Genomic DNA, 19,301 nt, shown 5'->3' on the forward strand with positions numbered 1-19,301 from the left:
GCTACGATCATATTTGTTTGCCTATTACCATGGGCATACAAACCTTCATTTACAACATTTGTTTATTCTTTCATCCTAACGTTCGCACAACTTGATGACCTATTCCTAGCATTAGGATGAAGGAACCATTCTTCCTTTAATGTTGACGTGGCATCAATTTACTATACAAATCTCATGGCGGAACTATTCCCTTATTTATTTATTTATTTTTAATCACAATCTAAAGATCATTACTAAAAAAGTTTAATCAATTTGAAGACTGTTTAGACATATATCAATTTGAAGATTGTTTAGACATCTATATGAGTTAAACAAATTGACTTTCCTTCTTGAGGATGATACTTGTTATTATTAGCTATAGTCTCCAAATTGCATGAATTTTTTTAAAGGCAATCTTTATATGATAAATACTTTGAATATGACGTTTGTAAAATGAAATGATGTCATGCCGTCATGGAATGAGAAGTGGCTCCAAGCATTGTTCACTATTATAAACTATTTTTGTTTACTAGAGGTGGATTATAACTTGAGTGCAAAGAACAGACAATGCTTTGATCACCTCACCTAATCACGTTTGCGTAAACTAGAACTTTTCTTATTCACATTCACAGCATGCAACTTGTAGAAAAGTTAAGTACAATGTGAATCTAATAAAAAAAAAAGGTGCAATGTGAATATGTGGAGAGAGAGAGAGAGAGAGAGAGAGAGAGAGAGAGAGAGAGAGAGAGAGAGAGAGAGGGAAGAGAGCCTATTATGCAGGGAATAAACATATTCCTGTCCTCCTAGTAGACTTTGCTTCAAATACTCCAACATAATCAGCAAGGCCTTCAATTGTAATGGGTTAAGATTACTTGTCCAAAGGAAGGCTCCCCCAAAAGGTTTCCGTTTCAAAAGCAATACAATAACAGGAGGAAAAGCAATTCCCCGGAAGTGCTTTTGTGCATGACATCTTCAGGAAGCTAAGGACTAAAGGACCCCCTCATCCAAAGCCAAAGCCAAAGCCAAAGCCTAAGCTCTTGACTTACACCACAAGTAAATCAATCTCAAATAGGAGGAATACCCTTTCTTCAACTCTGTCCTTTCTCATTTCTTTTCGTTATATATAACCTGCACATACGATGACAAAAATTACCAAAATCCGGAAACCCGAAAGACAGAAAAAACTAGCTATACCCTGATCAAAATGGATGCTTCTACGTCATCATCCAAACAAGGCACAACAGAGATTGTGTTCTTTGACATAGAAACAAATGTACCCAATAGAGCCGGACAAAGGTTCTGGGTTTTAGAGTTTGGTGCAATTGTAGTTTGCCCTCAGAAGCTTGTTGAGCTGGAAAGCTATAGCACGCTCATTAGGCCGGGAGACTTGTCTGCTGTGGCATTGAGGTCTGGCCGGTCCGAGGGGATCACACAGGAAACTGTTGTAGATGCACCCTTGTTTGAGGAAGTTGCCGATAAGATATTCAGCATTTTGAATGGCAGGGTGTGGGCAGGCCACAACATTCGAAGATTCGATTGTGTTAGGATTAAGGAGGCCTTTACAGAGATCGGTAGGCCTGCACCTCAGCCAGTTGGGATGATTGACTCCTTAAGTGTGTTAACTGGTAAGTTTGGAAGAAGAGCTGGAAATATGAAGGTAAACGTAAATGTTAATTACAAATTGGGACCGTGAAAATTACTTACTTTTAATTTTTATAACGTTTGGCTGCAAAGCCAATCTTACTAGATCTATGTATATATGTTTAGATGGCAACATTGGCATCATACTTCAATCTTGGGCAGCAAAAGCACAGGTTGGCATGCAATACATTTTAATTTGTCGGGTGCTAAATTTTATTAATATTAAGTCAATAATGTTATGTCAGAAATTCATGTTTAATTTTATGTTTATGTAATTCTTCAAACATATATAGGAGCCTTGAAGACGTAAGGATGAACCTGGAGGTCCTCAAGAACTGTGCAACCGTGCTCTTTTTGGTACTACCACAAGAACATACACATATATGTATCCTTTTAATTTCATCTAATTTTCAGTTAATGGAATGAAAATTAACCTTTAACTTGATTAGTAGCCTTGTGATTGATGTTTCTGTATGTTTGTATGGTGTTGTGGAAATAGGAAGCGAGCCTCCCCGGTGTATTAAATGGAAACTGGCCGGGCTCTTCAACGATCACAACGCGGAGTAGAAGTAGCGGGAAATTGCCATGCAGAGAAGAAACTAGCCGCAAGTCTCCAACAACTACTGCTTCTATTGGTTCTCATAGAGCTGTTCCATATGCCTCAAGGGGGAGCTTGGCAAAGGTTTTAATTACTATAATCTAATATCTTTAACTAATATTCTTAATAAAAGTGAGATTAATTGATCATTAATTATTGAATTTTGAAAGCAGATGACAGAAAGGGTAAAGAATCTGTTGTGTAGAGCCCAAGGAAATCAGCCTCTTAATAACATCCTCAAGCATTCTCATTCCCTACTACGGTGAGACCAAGGACGTCCATTTCAACAAGTTGCAGACGACCTCTTGGTAAACTGCCTGCCATCAAAATCACAGAAAGGAGAATTAAAAAGCTTTTGTTAAAGATGTTTGCCTTTCAGAACTTAGGGAGGAAAATAAATTAGCAAACAAAAGCAACAGCTTACCTTCGATTAATTGATTCAACCTTTATTTTATTTTATTTTATTTTTATTTTTTTTAAATAAAGACCATAGTCACCCTATTCTGCCCTTTTAAGGCTGTTCTTCTTTTTGCCTCTTTCCGTCTTATTTCTTTGTACAAAACTTGATTCGACTTAGTGGGTTGTAGTTTACATTAGTTAAAACAAACACGAATATTGAAGGAAGTTAATGTTGCACCATAAAAGTAATTGGTAATAAAAGAGAGTAACCCAAATTTTCGATATGATGAGATAATTCTTCACATCACATCATCGACTAGCTCACACAAATTATAAATGAGCAATGAGTTTTCATCATGTAACTCGGTTCTAGCACATACTATACATAAAACCAGTTTAAGAAGTATTATGTGAAGAAAACTAGACCCGGCAGTTTCTGATACGACACGGTGACACGATACGAAAATAACAGGTTTTGAATCAACATGATAACTTATCGGATCATTATCGGTGACCCGTTAAGAACCCATTAATAACAGGTTCTTAACGGGTAAGTAATCCGTTTCGACCCGTTAAGAAAAAATTTATTTTGATAATTTTAAAGTTTAATTACTAAAAGATTTATTATAAAATACAATAGCGATATTAATATATACAATATATTCTATATTAAATATATAGTTTTGTATTATTATTCTATATAAGTTTTTAAAAAAAAAGTTGTAGTCATTATTTATTTTTATTATGAGAGTTCCTTATTATCATTACTAGGATAAGTTTTACTTAACATGTTGTTGTCCACAATTAAAATAAACTAATATAGTATTTGTATAGGCAAGAACTAAGAAGACATACATACAAGTATGAAAAATATGAAAGAATATATAAACACTCGTGATTCATCATTATTCCTCCACAAGTAAATAATGGTTGCACTTACATTATCGTTTAGATTTTTAAAATCCTCCAAACCTTCACGAATAATGTTTTTTATTTGAGGGAAAAATTAATAAAATTTATAATAATTATTGTAGAAGTGTAAAAAAAGTAAAAAAAAATATACAATCACTCATAGTGACAAATATTACAACTTTCATGAAGGGGTCAGCTTCGAAATCCAACACTATAATTCATAAACCTTAAATTTATATTTAACCATTGATTCCCATTTACGCTTTATTCTTCTTATTGAATTTCATTTTTAAAATTTTCTTTTTTGAAAACATGATCATCTGGCGGATGTAAGAAGATGAACAATTTAGATCTTTGATATCACGTTTTGATATTTACAGTTAATTGAAATATGAGTTGATGTAATATAGTTTGTAGAAACTTTATAAACATCAAGCAATATTTTCACTAACCGTAAAACTCTGAATATAATATCAATGATCCAAACTGTTCATCTTCCTGCATTCTCTAATAGATAAAGTTTTCAAAAAACAAAATCTGAAAAAACAAAATTTGATGAGAACAATGAAGCGTAAATGTAAACAACAATCAACAGTTAAATTTCGATCTATGATTTATATGAGTATAGTTGCGAATTTCAAAGTTAAGCTCTTCATGAAAGTTGTAAAGCTTGTCATTACGAGCGTTTATATATTTTTTTACAACTTCTACATTAATTAAAAAACTATTAAAGACTTTAGGTAAGTGAAATATACTTAAAAGAAAAATGTGTTTTTATGTTTTGGATGTGACAATATGATATGTATATACTGATTTAGTATTATGTTTTTCATTTGATTATTTATTGGTTTAAAATATATTTTTCTTAACGGGTAACGGGTCGGGTCATATTACCTGCTAATATTATCGGGTCGATTTTGGATCGGGTCATTTTCCCCGTTTATTTTAACGGGTATTACACGACACGACCCGTTAAGATATCGGGTATGACATGAACACGGAAAACACGACACGAATGACAAGTCTAAAGAAAACAATGAAGTTCATTTGTGTTTGATCCATTTTGACACAGATGGTTAACTAGTATTTATATATAGAAGCACAAATTGATACAAAGGGGGACACAACGTGTTAACTACGTACCATATGTAGGAGCCTCCCAATTATATTATCCCTTGAGTTGGGCACTTGTACGGTTGCAGTAGTTTCAATGATTGACGATATTTCGATGGTGGTTTGAGCCAACCAATCATAGTGGCAGGGACACAAATAATATATGGAAATTAACTTTACCCAGTCTTCACTGGTGGTCCTCTCAATATAACTACCCATCATTACATCCACAGATTTAGCGCAATACATATGATTCGAAACACAGATCACTGCATTACAAGTACGAAACATTACTTAGAACAAAGTTTTTATTGCATTAATATATTACACCCATCCCTTACAATTGTATCACAAACCCACAACAATATAACCTAGCGCCAGTGGCAGATCAAGTTGCAACAATAAAGCCAAACATTTTATTGTCTAGCTATTTGTGAACGAGGAGAGAGCGAGAAGATTGAAACCATCTTCTAATTATTCATACGTGTCCCATCTACACATCTATGTACATAAGTGGGATGGGAGCTAGCAAACATGACAAGCGACAAACAAGAGACCTAAATGAGAAAGTTGCGATCGAGCGTTTTATCCAAGAGCTATAGGTATAGCTACTTGCATTAGCAAGTGGTGGCCATTTTTTCACTGGATCTCGCGTCCACTGCTTCTCCGACCGTCACGAAGACCCTTCCTCCAATTTTTTCCACAAAGTTGGACAGCTTTAATTTGTGAATGACTTGCCACCTAGGGTTTGCAACGGCTAACTGAGATACAGAGCGACAGGTCACAAGTTTAAAAACACAAAGGACACTGTAAACTCAAAGAATATAAACATGTAGGGCGTGTGCGCGCGCTTATACCAGAAGGGGGAAAAATCGATGTCTTACCTCAATTCCTTCGGAGATCAAATTCTCATGCAGCTCCTCTGGAGTAGCTATTCCCGATGTATCAATGTTAATCATATAAGTCATATAGAAAGGGGGAAAATCAAAGGAGAGGAGGTTATAAATCTCTTGAACTGCACAATTATGTGCATGTTTATATATGTGTGTGCGTGTATACACACACACATATATACATATATGCATATACACTGTATACGTACAGTCAGTGGCTCATATATGCTAAATGGAATAGCTGTCCTTATACTGAAATTTGTAATGACTAATGATAGTGCATTAAAGAAAATAATGTCATAGGCCTACATACAAATTTTAAATAATTGTGTTTTCAAAATTGAAATTTGTACTTTCCTAATAGAAATCCATTCGTCCGAATGAGGATCCTCTCTGGATCCTCCAATCACGTCCGTTCATTGTATATCGTGTGACCAGTTTTCGTCAGGTACTATTTATATTCAATTTTAAATAAAAAAATTTACAATAATTTTTTACCGTACGATATACAATGAACGAACGTAATTGGAGGATTCCTGGATCCTCCGGAGAGGATCCTCTTGGCATTCGTCCATTCTTATGTCAGCCAAATACTTTGTATTCATGCTCTTTGACCATTGGACACAACTATATATGGGACCGAGCACTTATGTACGGATGTCTATGAGCAAATAGTATAAACATTTGTGTCCATACTAATCCATACATTTTAGGATGAGTAATGTTAGGTAGACTAAATTTGCAAACTAAATTATGTGTCACCAATAAGAAATAAACATGTTAATCAACACGTAAATAACAATCCAATCATCAACTTTCATGTAATTTAGCTTAGCAAATTTAGTCTTTTGAGATATGTATAAGGGTTAATCATTTTGGTGAATTGGAAAATGCTATTTATACACTCATTTTTATCTTTCATACACCGTTGTTAATTTTTTACCATTGATCCTTTATAATTCATTCAATCTGACGACCGAAAATTAAGAGCGAATGAGTGTGTGAATAACACTACTCTTAGAATTTAGTAAGATTAGAGTTTTTTTTTCCTTCTAAAAGAATAAATATAATTAAATGGACATCGAGAATGACTATAGTTTTAGTATCCAAGATTCTAAAGACATTGTCTCTAATTTTTTCGTTTAGCCACTTACTAGACATATGTCAAGAATTACGAGTTGAATGGGCTCTTTCGTATGTCCTTTGGTGTCCTCCCCTTTCTTTGCAGTTATCCACCTTACAATCCTTGCGTTTACAATACAATACAAACACATATTAATCTTCAGATATATGTTTTTAAGATTTATTAAATCTTATTGACAAAAAAAAAAAAAAAAAAAAGAGAAAGAGAGAAGATTCATATATTATATATATATATATATATATATATTTCTACAATTAAATAAATACCTTTCTCTAACCAAATTGGCATTTGCAAAACAAAACATGGCAGACTTGACACATATTATTATGACTCCAGGAATTTTAACAGCCATGGGATACCGTGCAGTGTCGCAAAACATTTTAGTTCCAGGAAGTTTTCCAAGAGTTTCTGTGCCTGGTCGAATTGAGATGATAATAATCTTTGTGAATGATATGGTCACCTGATCAAAACATACAATTAACTGTTAGAGACATCTTTTGTGCATAAACATCGTTAAAGATATGCCTACCAAACATATATAGATGCATATATATTTGTCAGTGGTAAAAAGTATCAGAATCAGATAGCAAGAGTATGTTTAGCATTACTTCTATGAGATTAAATAGCTTAAAATGATTCTCATGATGTTTAACATAAAAAATGTTTTAAAATATTAAAAGTTATATACAATTTTTCGAAGAAATTAAGGTCACCATAAAACCAATTGGCAATATGGAGAGTAGCCTGATACTTATAAGCACATGCAATGCCTCTTCTTTCCTGGATGTAGGATTTATACTCTCAACACTTTAGTGCTATTCCAAGAAACATGTCATTTTTTTTTGATAAAATTTTCAATGTTCTCCCGAGTAATGAAAATGTTTATAAAAAAAAGTGCTTTTGGAGATTGTTGTAATTGAATAAAAGAGATTATCAATTGAAATATTCTTTTGGTCACCTGGACCTATGAATGTTCCCTATTAGGAATTGATTATATTGAGAATAAGAATAATGAATCTACTTTTAAATGTTTTAATCTCAATTTTTGATATTAAATTTAGCGATAAGTGACTATATATGTATCCTTGATTAGTAGGTGACAAAAAAAGGATGAAATTCTAGAATTGATATGTAAAACACGGTTCATGGAAGAGATGCCTAGAAATATTTACCAAAATAAGAGATGCCTTCAATTCAATTAATTTAATCATATGCTTCTATCTCCTAGGAACAAGATAAATTATTCTGTGTATGGCAATATGAAATCATATCGTACCAAACTGGCTACGTGATAAAAGAATTTATAGTTTGCGTTCCACCTCAAAATTATTTGCTCGTTCCTCGTATCCCACTCATCTACTTTTTAGTTATTTTTGGGCATTGTTATTATTATTTTTTACTTATTTTACACAAGTAATGTTGCACAAAATGATACATTTGACACTATTATTTGGTGTGAGATTCACTTACGTAGATATCTATCTTATGTGTTTTTTTTTTTTTTTGGTCGAAAATGAAGCTTCATTACTGAAAGGAAGATACAATTTGTGATAGAAATGTCTAAACCTAAACAGAGCACAAAGCCCTACACAAAAAAGCAAACATAAGATAGAGGACAAGTCCAAACAAGGAGAGTTACAACTCCAGCTACAAAGAGAGGTCCACACTAATTTAGGCCCGTAGGCTACAAAAGAAACAATAAACAGTAAAACCCTCAAATCCTGAAGCCAAAAACCGGTCACCACCACCACAACCGCCGTTACCTCCGTGAAGAAAGACATTACACCAAACAGAAAAATGCACCTGAACCAAAACCTAGATTTGAGAGTATTGCACAGAATCAATCCACCAAGAGCCAAAGCCACCATAGCCACACTTGCAAGAAAAGTCACCAAACAAAACAGGGGGAGGGGGAGGGCAAAGGGGTGTGTAAAACACCCTTGTTCCAACGTGAATCGTTCCACACTTTGCCCAATTTTTCCGGTAAGCCGGATCGACAGTGGGCTGTGTAGGTTGGGTCTTGATTCAAGATAGAGCTCAATACTCGTACATCTAAATCATGGTTCAAAGTTGGGAAAGATGAAGGGCAGCAGGAGGGAGGTAGGAGAACAATGTGATGGGGAGGGATGGGGGAGGTGATGGTGAGCGACCGATGATTGAGGAGAGGGAACAAAACGATACTTTGTGAGATGGAGAGAAAGTCATCAAGCGCTATACAAGCCAGGAAAGTCTACCCTATCAACCTTCCAAAGTAGTGGTGCTTTTTTTTTTTTCTTTTTTTCTGGAAAGTTGGTAAACATATGGTTAAGGGTTGTGATTAATTAAAATGTGTTCTATTTGCTGACCCAAAAAATAATAATTAAAAATAACTGGGTCCTGTTTATACATGGATTATATATGCAAACATATGCATCGATCTACTGTTGCACACATAAACTAATTAAGAGCTATATGTTACCGCAACTAGAAGGCCAATCTCCACGGACGCAAATAGGACCCCAAAGAAGGCTCCAATGCAAGCCAAGAAGTCTAGCTGATCAACCTTCCAAATTTTGTAGACTTCACTGAGGTTAATAAGTCCGGGCAGTGAAGAGAGAATAATTGAAGCAAGGATTGCTGTTGGTGTGTAATACAAGAGCTTTGTCAAAAACTGCAGTGATATGATCACAATAATGGCCATGACCACGTTTGACACTGGAGTTTCACAACCGGCACTGAAGTTTACGGCAGTACACGAGAATGAACCTGTTCATGATCATGATATACACGAAAAGGAACTGAATTATTATTGATGAAGTATCATTCTTATTGATGAAGCTATTTGTACCATCATGTGGGACTGTCTGACAGTGCAATTAAAAATCGTTTTAAGATAAGCAAAAATGCTTTTTGCAGTTTTGCGAAAAAATTGTTTTACTAAGAATAAAAGTGCTTCTAGCAAAAACACTGATAATTAAGTTAAGTGTGTCCTGGTGAAGCATTGTCAAATGAGCTGTAAATAGAAGCAATTTGTGTTAGAAGGATGGTACAACTGTTAGTTCGGTGAGAATATTGCACATAGTCGGTACTCTTCTATCCATGCTTACCGGCTGCAACATAGCAAGAAGTACAGGATCCCACTATGTTCATGAATCCCATTGCCATCATTTCTTTGTTACCATCTATGTGGTACCCTTTCATGGATGAGAAAGATCTTCCAACTGCAATTGCTTCCTGTATTTTGACAAAATATAAAAATTAGTAAACCATTCATTAATTTGTTGTTCAGTAAGATATATGATACAAACCGTGAGTGCAATATGGGCGACTATGAGCCCAACTTTAGCCACATCCCCAACATGGGGGCGGTTCAGCTGTATCAGATTCATCGAGCTAGGGTTCAAGCCATCTTTGATGTGTTTAACAATTTTAATTCCATGTTTATCTCCTCGTGTTAGATAAACAATCAGAGTCGATAGTATAACGGATAGGAGAGGAGCAACGGCTGGCAACCAGAAAAGTGTCTTCTTCCTTTTACCCTGCAAGTGTACGTTCATTGAAATTTGGTGCGTAAAATGAATAAATAGTTACCCCATTAATTAATTAGAGCAACAGCTTGCAAAACAATAATAACTAACACGTTCGAAGTGTTACTCACCAGAAATCTAGAGATTAGGATGAAACACAGGAATGAGCAGCCAATGATAAAATCATGAGGACTCCACTGCAATTGAAGTTAAAAGAAAATGAATGATTGGATAACTTTTATATGATTATCATTTTAATATATGAGGAATCATTTCTTTTCCTTGGAGAAAAGTAAAAGATACGGGGTGATGGAAAGATGCCCAAACAGCTTCCATAACAGATATAATATCAGTAGTGGTTGGAAAGTGAGTGATCCCAAGTAATCCTTTTAGTTGTTGAAGACCGATTATGATGGCTGCTCCGGCCACGAACCCTACTATTGCAGCGTGAGAAAGAAAATCCACAAGAAACCCCAATCTGACAAAAGAGGGGTAAGTTTAAGTTTAAGAAATATCCGAAAAAATATTTGGACAACTTCGCGCATATGTACAATATACGATGCTTAAGTCATTGCTAAAGAGCCCTAATACTCCGCATAGTCTAATCCAATATGGTCGAATATCTCAGAAATTGTAATAAACTTCATTGTTATTTGTTTACAAGAGGGAAGTCCTCTCTTATAGAGGGCGAAAAACTACACAAGTAGTCCTAACAAGTGGACAAGCCAAATGATGATAACATGAGGAAAACACCGAAGAGGAAAATAAGGAGAAAATGAAAGCAAAGCAAAGTAATGATGGCTAGCTATAAAGTAAAGTAATGATGGCTAGCTAGATGAATAATTACAAGTCTATTATCTATACCAATAATGTCTAGCAGCTATTGTTGACACTCCCCCTCAAGTTGGTGCATAGATGTCATGAATGCCCAACTTGCTTAGTAAGTTGTGAAATACTAAACTAGTAACTGCTTTGGTAAGCATGTCTGCTAATTGATCTTCAGATTTAATGAATGGAACTTCAATAAGTCTTGCCTCAATTTTTTCTTTAATAAAATGTCTATCCACCTCCACATGTTTGGTTCGATCATGTTGAACCGGATTGTGAGCAATGTCAATTGCAGCCTTATTGTCACAATGTAGATGCATAGCATGCTTGGGCCTAAATCCCAAATCTCTCAGTAAATTCTTCACCCAAAGCAGTTCACATACTCCATGTGCCATGCTCCGATATTCTGCTTCATCACTTGATCTAGCAACAACCTTTTGCTTTTTACTACGCCAAGAGACTAGATTTCCTCCAACAATAACAAAGTATCCTGATGTTGATCGTCTGTTAGTTACATCACCATCCCAATCAGCATCAGTGTAGCCTTTAACGTCTAGATGATCATGTTTTGAAAACATTAATCCTTTCCCACGAGCTAACTTTAAATACCTCAAGATACGGTTTACAGCATCCATGTGTGTTTCACTTGGTGCATGCATAAACTGGCTTATCATGCTGACTGCATATGCTATATCTGGTCTAGTATGTGCAAGATTTATTAGCTTACCAACAATTCATTGATATCTCTCTTTGTTGGTAGGTATCTGATCAGGATATTCACCAAGTTTGTAATTCAGCTCAATTGGGGTATCTACTGGTTTGCATGCTAGCATCCCAGTTTCCGTCAAAATATCAAGAACATATTTTCGTTGTGATAAAAATATTCCTTGTTGTGAGCGGGCCACCTCAATGCCCAAGAAATACTTTAAAGCACCGAGATCTTTCATCTCAAATTCACTTGTTAGATATTTTTCCAGTGCTGCCTTCTCTTCTGGATCATTTCCTGTAACCACCATGTCATCCACATATACAATAAGAGCAGTGATTTTACCTTTCTTATGCTTTAAGAAAAGAGTATGATCCAAGTTGCTTTGCTTGTATCCGAAAAATTTCATCGATTTGGTAAATCTCTCAAATCAAGCTCTCGGTGATTGCTTTAAACCATACAACGACTTTTTTAGTTTACAAACGTTGTTGGTCTGATTGGGATCCAGCTTGCATCCTGGGGGAAGCTTCATATAAACTTCTTCTTCTAAATCTCCATGCAGGAAAGCATTTTTGACATCGAATTGTTGCAAAGGCTAGTCAAGGTTTGCTGCTAGGGATAAGAGTACACGAATATTGCTTATCTTAGCTACAGGGGAAAAAGTCTCTCCGTAGTCAATGCCATATGTCTGCGTGTAGCCTTTTGCCACTAATCTAGCTTTGTATCGCTCAATAGTGCCATCTGCATTGAATTTTATTGTGTATATCCACCGACAACCAACTGATTTCTTCTCCTTGGGTAGGTTAGTTAACTCCCAAGTGGAATTTTTCTGGAGTGCCTCCATTTTTTCATTCATTGCACGAGTCCTAGGATCTTTCATAGCATCCTTTACACTACAAGGAATAGATACAGTGGATAATTGATTTACAAATACTGATGTAGATAGCCAATGGAAGGACACATGGATAGCAATTGGGTATTTAACCTTGGCTCTAGGATCAGGATCATATAATAGTTTAGGAATCCCTCGAGATTTTCGAGGGGGAAGTTGATAATTAGTGGACTCAATTTGACTTGACTCAGGTACGATCTCAATAGAATTAGATTGATCAGTTACCTGTTGATTGTGTTCAGGGGCTAATTGATCATGTGGTACTGTCGAAGAAGGTAATCCCAAGCCATCTGGACTTAACGTTGCTGGATGTACTTCTGTGTCTGATGTTGGAGTCGATGATTCTGTTTCTGCATGCAATGTTTGATTACAGTTGTCTGCCGACTTATCAACATTTATCTCAGTTTCCAAAATTTCTGCAACAATTTTAATGTTGCTAATGTCTTGGGTATCCTCTTCAAACATACTATTCTCCTCTTGAAGGGGATACTCAATGTCTCCCTTTGAAAAATATGTTTCTCCTTCTTGAAACTGGACATCTGCAGTGATGTATAGAGTTTGGGTAGGAGGATGAAAACATTTGTATCCCTTTTTTGTATCAGAATAACCCAAGAATACACACCGGAGGGCACATGGATCAAACTTCCCCCGTTGATGTGAATAAACCTGTACATAAGCCACACACCCAAAGACACGTGGTTCTAAATTTGGGATAGATGGAATGGTGAGAGGTGGTTAAGTGTTTGGAATGGTGTTTGATATTGGAGAGTACTGGATGGTGTTCGATTTATAAGATATGTTGCAGAACACAGTGCCTCCCCCCAAAACTTATGATGCATGTTGACACCATATAAAGATGCACGAACCACTTCTAAGAGATGTCGATTCTTCCTCTCTGCTACACCATTTTGTTGAGGTGTATAGGCACATATGGTTTGATGAACAATACCATGCTCTTGCAAATAGTTATGTAGAGCATGATTGACATATTCTCCTCCATTATCAGACCTGAGTGTCTGAATTTTCTTGTCAAACTGAGTTGCAACATATTGATGAAAAATATTGAACTTGGTAGGAACTTCACTCATGTGCTTCATTGGAAACACCCAGGTCATTCTAGTACAGTCATCTATAAATGTCACAAACCATCTAAATCCAGAAGTGGTAAGAATTCTGGCAGGACCCCAAACGTCAGAATGAACGACCATGAATGGCACAAAACTTTTATTTAATCTTAATGGATAGGAAACACGATAACTTTTGGCCAAAATACTCACAATGGAAATCGGATTCTTTGAATTGGGGAAAAAGTTCAGGGAATAAAGTTTAAGATAACCAAATGATGGATGTCCTAATCGCCTGTGCCATAACCAAATCTTCTTCATTCAGGTTGATTCATCTCTGCTTACATGATGCACTTGACCCAATCTATTGCTGCATTCTTCCGTTAAGTCCAAATAATATAGTTTGTCCCTTCTAGTACCACAACCAATCACGGCCCTGGTGAGCAGATCCTGGAAAAGACAATATAGTGGCAAAAAAGAAACAGAACAATTAAGGGAGTCAATTATTTGAGAAACAGATAAAAGATCGTAATCTAGGGATGGTACAACTAGGACACGATCAAGATTGAGTGAGAAAGTTAGTCTAAGAGAGCCTTTTCCGGTAACCGAAGAGATTGAACCATTGGCATTGGTAATGAATGTCTAGTTGGCTGTTTTTAGTGAGTGAAGAATGTTAACATCAGATGTCATGTGATCTGTGGCACCTGTATCAATAATCCACGATCTATTACAAGTATTAGCAGATGTAGAATTAGATATACCTGAGGTGTTCAAGGCTTTTGGGACCTGGTCAGATGAGCTAACATCTTGAGAAGACTCAGAGGTGGTGAATGATGCTCTGCTGGATTCCTTCTTTCGTTCGTTGTGAACCCATCCTTCTGGATACCCAATAATCTCATAACAGCCTTGAATAGTATGATTTTTCAATCCGCATTTAGTGCACTGCATAGGTGGTTGATTACGAAATCGATCAGCTGTTGAGGAGTTTATGTTTTGAAGTTGAGGTCCTTGTGGAGATCGAGATTTTGTGGTAAAGAGCATAGTAGCTTCAGGCATGGTGGCACTTTCTGACATGGTTCCTTGTCGATTGCTTTCATGTTTGACATGAGAGTATGCTCCTTCAAGACTAGGTTTGGGCTCCATCCTCAAAATCTCACCACGAATTTGATCAAACTTGTTGTCTAATCTTGCAAGAAAAATATAAACTCGAAGTCGCTCAATTTCTTGCTACCTTGATAAGATATCATCTGGGTCCTTCATGTTAGTATGACTAAGTTGATCAAGTTCTTGAAAAATCTCGGTGAGATTGCTGTAATAGTTAGCAATAGGAGCTCCATTTTGCTTCATGGTAAATGACCTTTTATGAAGATCATAAATTTTGGCTTCATCAGAGCCATCTGAGTAAGTCTTTTTAATGGCATCCCATACTTGCATGGTTGTGTCGTAACGGATGAACCGCTTCATCTGATTGGGTGTCATAGCATCAAATAACCAACTTTTGACTTGGCAATTTTCAGCTCGCCACTTGTTATACAGTGGGTCTGTGACTGCGGGCTGCTTGGTATCACCAGAAAGATGCCCATGTTTTTCTCGACCAACAATTTTCATCTCTATGACTTGATGCCACAGAGAATAGTTGTTCTCATTAAGTTTAATTCCTGCAGAGAAATTGGAATTATCATTTTGAATGGTGACCACTTGTGTGGTGGAGTTTGATTCACTTGGTGTGAAGGACTGAATTGGTGGGTCTGATACTTCATCATCACTAGCCATTGTATAGGCTTAAGATCAATGAAGTTGAAATAAAAATAAAATTGATATGATGATTGAGAGATGATATGGCAGAAGCTTTTTTTTTGTTTTTGAGGTTCAAGAGTCAGTCATGATCGATTGCTCTGATACCATCTCAGAAATTGTAATAAACTTCATTGTTATTTGTTTACAAGAGGGAAGTCCTCTCTTATAGAGGCCCAAAAACTACACAACAAGTCCTAACAAGTGGACAAACCAAATGATGATTACATGAGGAAAACACCGAAGAGGAAAATAAGGAGAAAATGAAAGCAAAGTAAAGTAATGATGACTAGCTATAAAGTAAAGTAATGATGACTAGTTAGAGGAATAATTACAAGTCTATTATCTATACCAATAATGTCTAGCAGCTATTGTTGACAAAATACTACCTGATGAGTCCGAACGCAGCTTGAAAAACACCGGTGAAGAAAGTTGCAGTGAGGACGAGCTTGGTGTAAGCAATAGGATCACCCCCGGGGTCTTGTAACTTCTGAATCATTGAGGGCAAAAGAAGTGAAACAACAGCCACAGGTCCAATTGCTATCTCTCTTGAAGTCCCCATTACAGCATAAATAAGAGGTGGCACAACACTTAATTAATTAATGTATATATCGAACCAGAAAATTAATTACAGGCTAGAACATAATTAATTCCATTGCCATCTATATAAATCCATGCAACTAAATGCTACAGAAACATTATATTCCCAAATATTGGGAAAAAAGAAAATAAGAAATACTAGAACACCAGTATATAAGTTAACTAGTTGACTTACAAAGGCCGAACTGAGGGTTAAGCTTTGCTAAGGTTGCATATCCAATACTCTGCATTAAACTCATATTAAGCTCGTAACATGGCAAAATAAATATTAAGTTTATAGTAATTATGCTGTACTAATTATAATAGTAATTAGGGTTGTTTCATGAATGCATGTTCGATAACTTTTTTCGTTACCTGAGGAACGCAGAGACTTGCTATAGTTAGACCTGCCATTAAATCATTCTTGAATTTTGAAATGTTGTAGCTTCTACCCCATACAAGAGTAGGAAATATCTCCTGCAGGACAGAGACTACACTTTTGAGTGTTGGCTGATTCTTGAGAGATGCGTACTTTTTTCGACAAAACGAAACGGTTTCCCTCACAGAATCCATGAGCTCATGCCATAGACCTGGGGGTTCAGGACCATTCAGCACCCACTGAGACCTCTCAACTGGGCCGCTGGTTTTCTCAAGGTCAAGGTCGACGTCAAGCCTTTCCTCAACAATATCTGAGGCAGTGCTTGAATTTTGAAGTGTTTGGGGGAACCTGGAACTGGATGGGTATCTTTGGGACTAATTTCTTCACCTGAAACCTCTCTTAACTCGCGCCATGGCCCCGACGGCCGAGGCTCATGAGCATCCAATTAGCCTCTTCAGAATGCTCTGAAGAGCCCATTGTTGGGTGACCTAGTTTTCAGAGGAGGCTACTTATCAGAAGATGGAAGATTTAGGCACCGAAGTATACAAAGTTTTACGCTTAAGTGCATGTCCAATCTTGATTGAAGGATCCTATAAACCCATCAAAAAGGTGAATTTAATGGTTGAGAGAACTTTTTTAGGCAAAAAACTATTACAGGTTTGTGGAGCCAAAAATAATCACAAGGCAACACGTGGATTTTTAGGTAAAGATGACAAATTTACTCTCGAGGCACACCGGGTCTCCTACACGCGAACAGTGGAGAATCATCTATCAACCAAATCAGGAGTACCCAAAATAGGTAACAATTCAAAACCTATTTCATTCCATATATTTTTTACCTCATTTTTTCCTTATTCAATTAGCCATTTATTTCAAACATTCCAAAACCTTCAAAAACATTCCATAACATCCCTTTTTATTATGATTAATCAGCCAATTAATATATTTATACCTAATCAATATATTAAAGGCTAATTACATCACCAAATTAAGCCCAAAAATTACCCTAAAGGCCGGTTATCCCTTCTCCAAAGGGAGCCGGCCATTTCTTTCTTTTTTCCACCATAATTTTCCTTTTTTGTGACATTGATTAGCCAATTATACATAAACTCCCAAAAACATTTCTTTAATTAGTCAATTAATATATTTATTCCTAATTAATATATTAATGGACTAATTAAATCCACAAATGGCACCCAAATTTGATCCATAGGCCGGCCAACTTTTCTCCAAAGGGGACCGGCCATATCCTATATATACCACCCATTTTTTCTCACAAAGGAGGATTCCAAGACACTTGCAAATTTCAAAAAACTTTCTAAACACTTTTTCTCTCTAAATTCTAACTTTGGCATCGGAGGTTCTTCGCCCAAAGCTCCCCCCATTCATCGTGGGCACATGAGGCTCTTGGCCATGACCTAAGATGTTAATTGTTTGTAGGTACAATTTTGTCCAAGATCAAAGAGGAAGAAATTTGCATCCACAAGGTCCACATATATTAGATATAGTGCGGAGACTAGAGAAAAGACTTAGTGGAATGCATACTTTTTCAAAACAACATATTAGGTATCTTTAACGTGGCCATGGTGGCAATTGTTTAATTGTTTATACTTCCAACTACGTTTCGTATTTGTTCTATATGAAAAAAGTTTCCTATGCTCATTTTGTTTATATATACTGATCAGTCAATTTAGAACTTTCTTGTGGCATATATAGACATCCCATGCTTGTTTGAATATAAGATTTGATGAAATCTTAACATGGCATCTTTTGGACTTGGATTAGTCCTAACTCCTAAGGTAATAATTAATAATACAGGTTTGGATGGGGACTGGCACTCCTTGTGAATAAAAATTATGAAGCAGTTGGTATTGCAGCTGGCATTAAAACTCTTCCAAAGAAATGTATATATGTGTACAGTGTACATGCATTCTATAATAATTAAAGATGCCCGTAACTTTCTTAGTACCGTACCCTACCCCAAGCCACCAGGCTTCGTGCGTAGCAAGACCTCCTTTGTCCCTTTCCTTTCTCCATTCCACCTCCCTCCTTTCTAAGTTACGTCTATTCTAATGTTGGGGCATCGATTTAACGATCAAATCCCAGTTCAGTTTTTGAGCTCTCAAATAAGGATTACTCAACAAGGTCTTGGCGTCGAGAAAATCCTTGGAGATGTAGTATACCAGAGACTACCACGTAGATGTATAGGTCTTCCCTATATACTGCTTAGACAGTAATGGTGGTGAAGGGAGGTAATCCTTCAAATTTTGAAAAGCTTGCTCACACTTGTCGTTCTACTTGACTTGTTACCCCCTTCAGGGATGAAGCCAGAAATTTAATTAAGAGGGGGCACCTTAAAAAAGTTGAGCTCCTTTTTTGGACAAATAAAGCTAGTTCTTTTACAAATGTTGAAAAAAAATTAGTTACAAAATGCCTAATTTTATTACTCTATTGTTTAATTTTGTCTTTAATTGTTGCATTGACAATTCAATGTTCATTTGTACTAACTAACCAAATACATGCAACTCAATAAGGTTTAGACATTAGTGCATGAGAATAATATACAGGAAGGAAGGAGGGGCATTTAAAAACTAAAAGAGGATTTTCATTATTTTAATATGATTAATTGAATAATTTGTAAAGCAAAAAAAATGGGAATGATTAATTGAATAATTTGTAATGCAAACAAAATAGGATAAGAGGGGCATGTGCCCCTACTGGGCTTTACCTTCCTTTGTCCATGACCCCCTTCCTTTTTAAAGCCTTGAAAGAGCTTACATTTGTTTGTTGACCGTGATAGGAAATGGTTGAGGGCCACAACTTTGTTGGTAAGGCTCTGTATTTCCTTGGTAATTGATGGAGACTTCATGTCTG

At 36.1% G+C, this 19,301-nt stretch overlaps 2 protein-coding genes across 2 annotated transcripts; one reads left to right on the forward strand and one right to left on the reverse strand.

Moving 5' to 3' along the window:
• Positions 1 to 1,122: 1,122 nt before the first annotated feature.
• Positions 1,123 to 2,734, forward strand: LOC103422255 (protein NEN4-like). Its single transcript, XM_008360293.4, has 5 exons — positions 1,123 to 1,636; positions 1,747 to 1,793; positions 1,914 to 1,977; positions 2,120 to 2,302; positions 2,392 to 2,734. Exons 1-5 carry the CDS (start codon positions 1,184 to 1,186, stop codon positions 2,482 to 2,484), a joined length of 840 nt encoding a protein of 279 aa, XP_008358515.1. The 5' UTR covers positions 1,123 to 1,183; the 3' UTR covers positions 2,485 to 2,734.
• A 2,525-nt stretch (positions 2,735 to 5,259) lies between these two features.
• LOC103412257 (low affinity sulfate transporter 3-like) lies at positions 5,260 to 16,977 on the reverse strand. Its single transcript, XM_070812914.1, has 10 exons — positions 16,424 to 16,977; positions 15,859 to 16,293; positions 10,317 to 10,663; positions 9,967 to 10,197; positions 9,766 to 9,892; positions 9,138 to 9,424; positions 6,946 to 7,139; positions 5,732 to 5,787; positions 5,527 to 5,657; positions 5,260 to 5,403 (listed from the first exon to the last, which is right to left on the reverse strand). Exons 4-10 carry the CDS (start codon positions 10,045 to 10,047, stop codon positions 5,260 to 5,262), a joined length of 1,020 nt encoding a protein of 339 aa, XP_070669015.1. The 5' UTR covers positions 10,048 to 10,197; positions 10,317 to 10,663; positions 15,859 to 16,293; positions 16,424 to 16,977.
• Positions 16,978 to 19,301: the final 2,324 nt, after the last annotated feature.

Source organism: Malus domestica, chromosome 15 (assembly GCF_042453785.1).
Source record: "Malus domestica chromosome 15, GDT2T_hap1".
Lineage (NCBI taxonomy): Eukaryota > Viridiplantae > Streptophyta > Magnoliopsida > Rosales > Rosaceae > Malus > Malus domestica.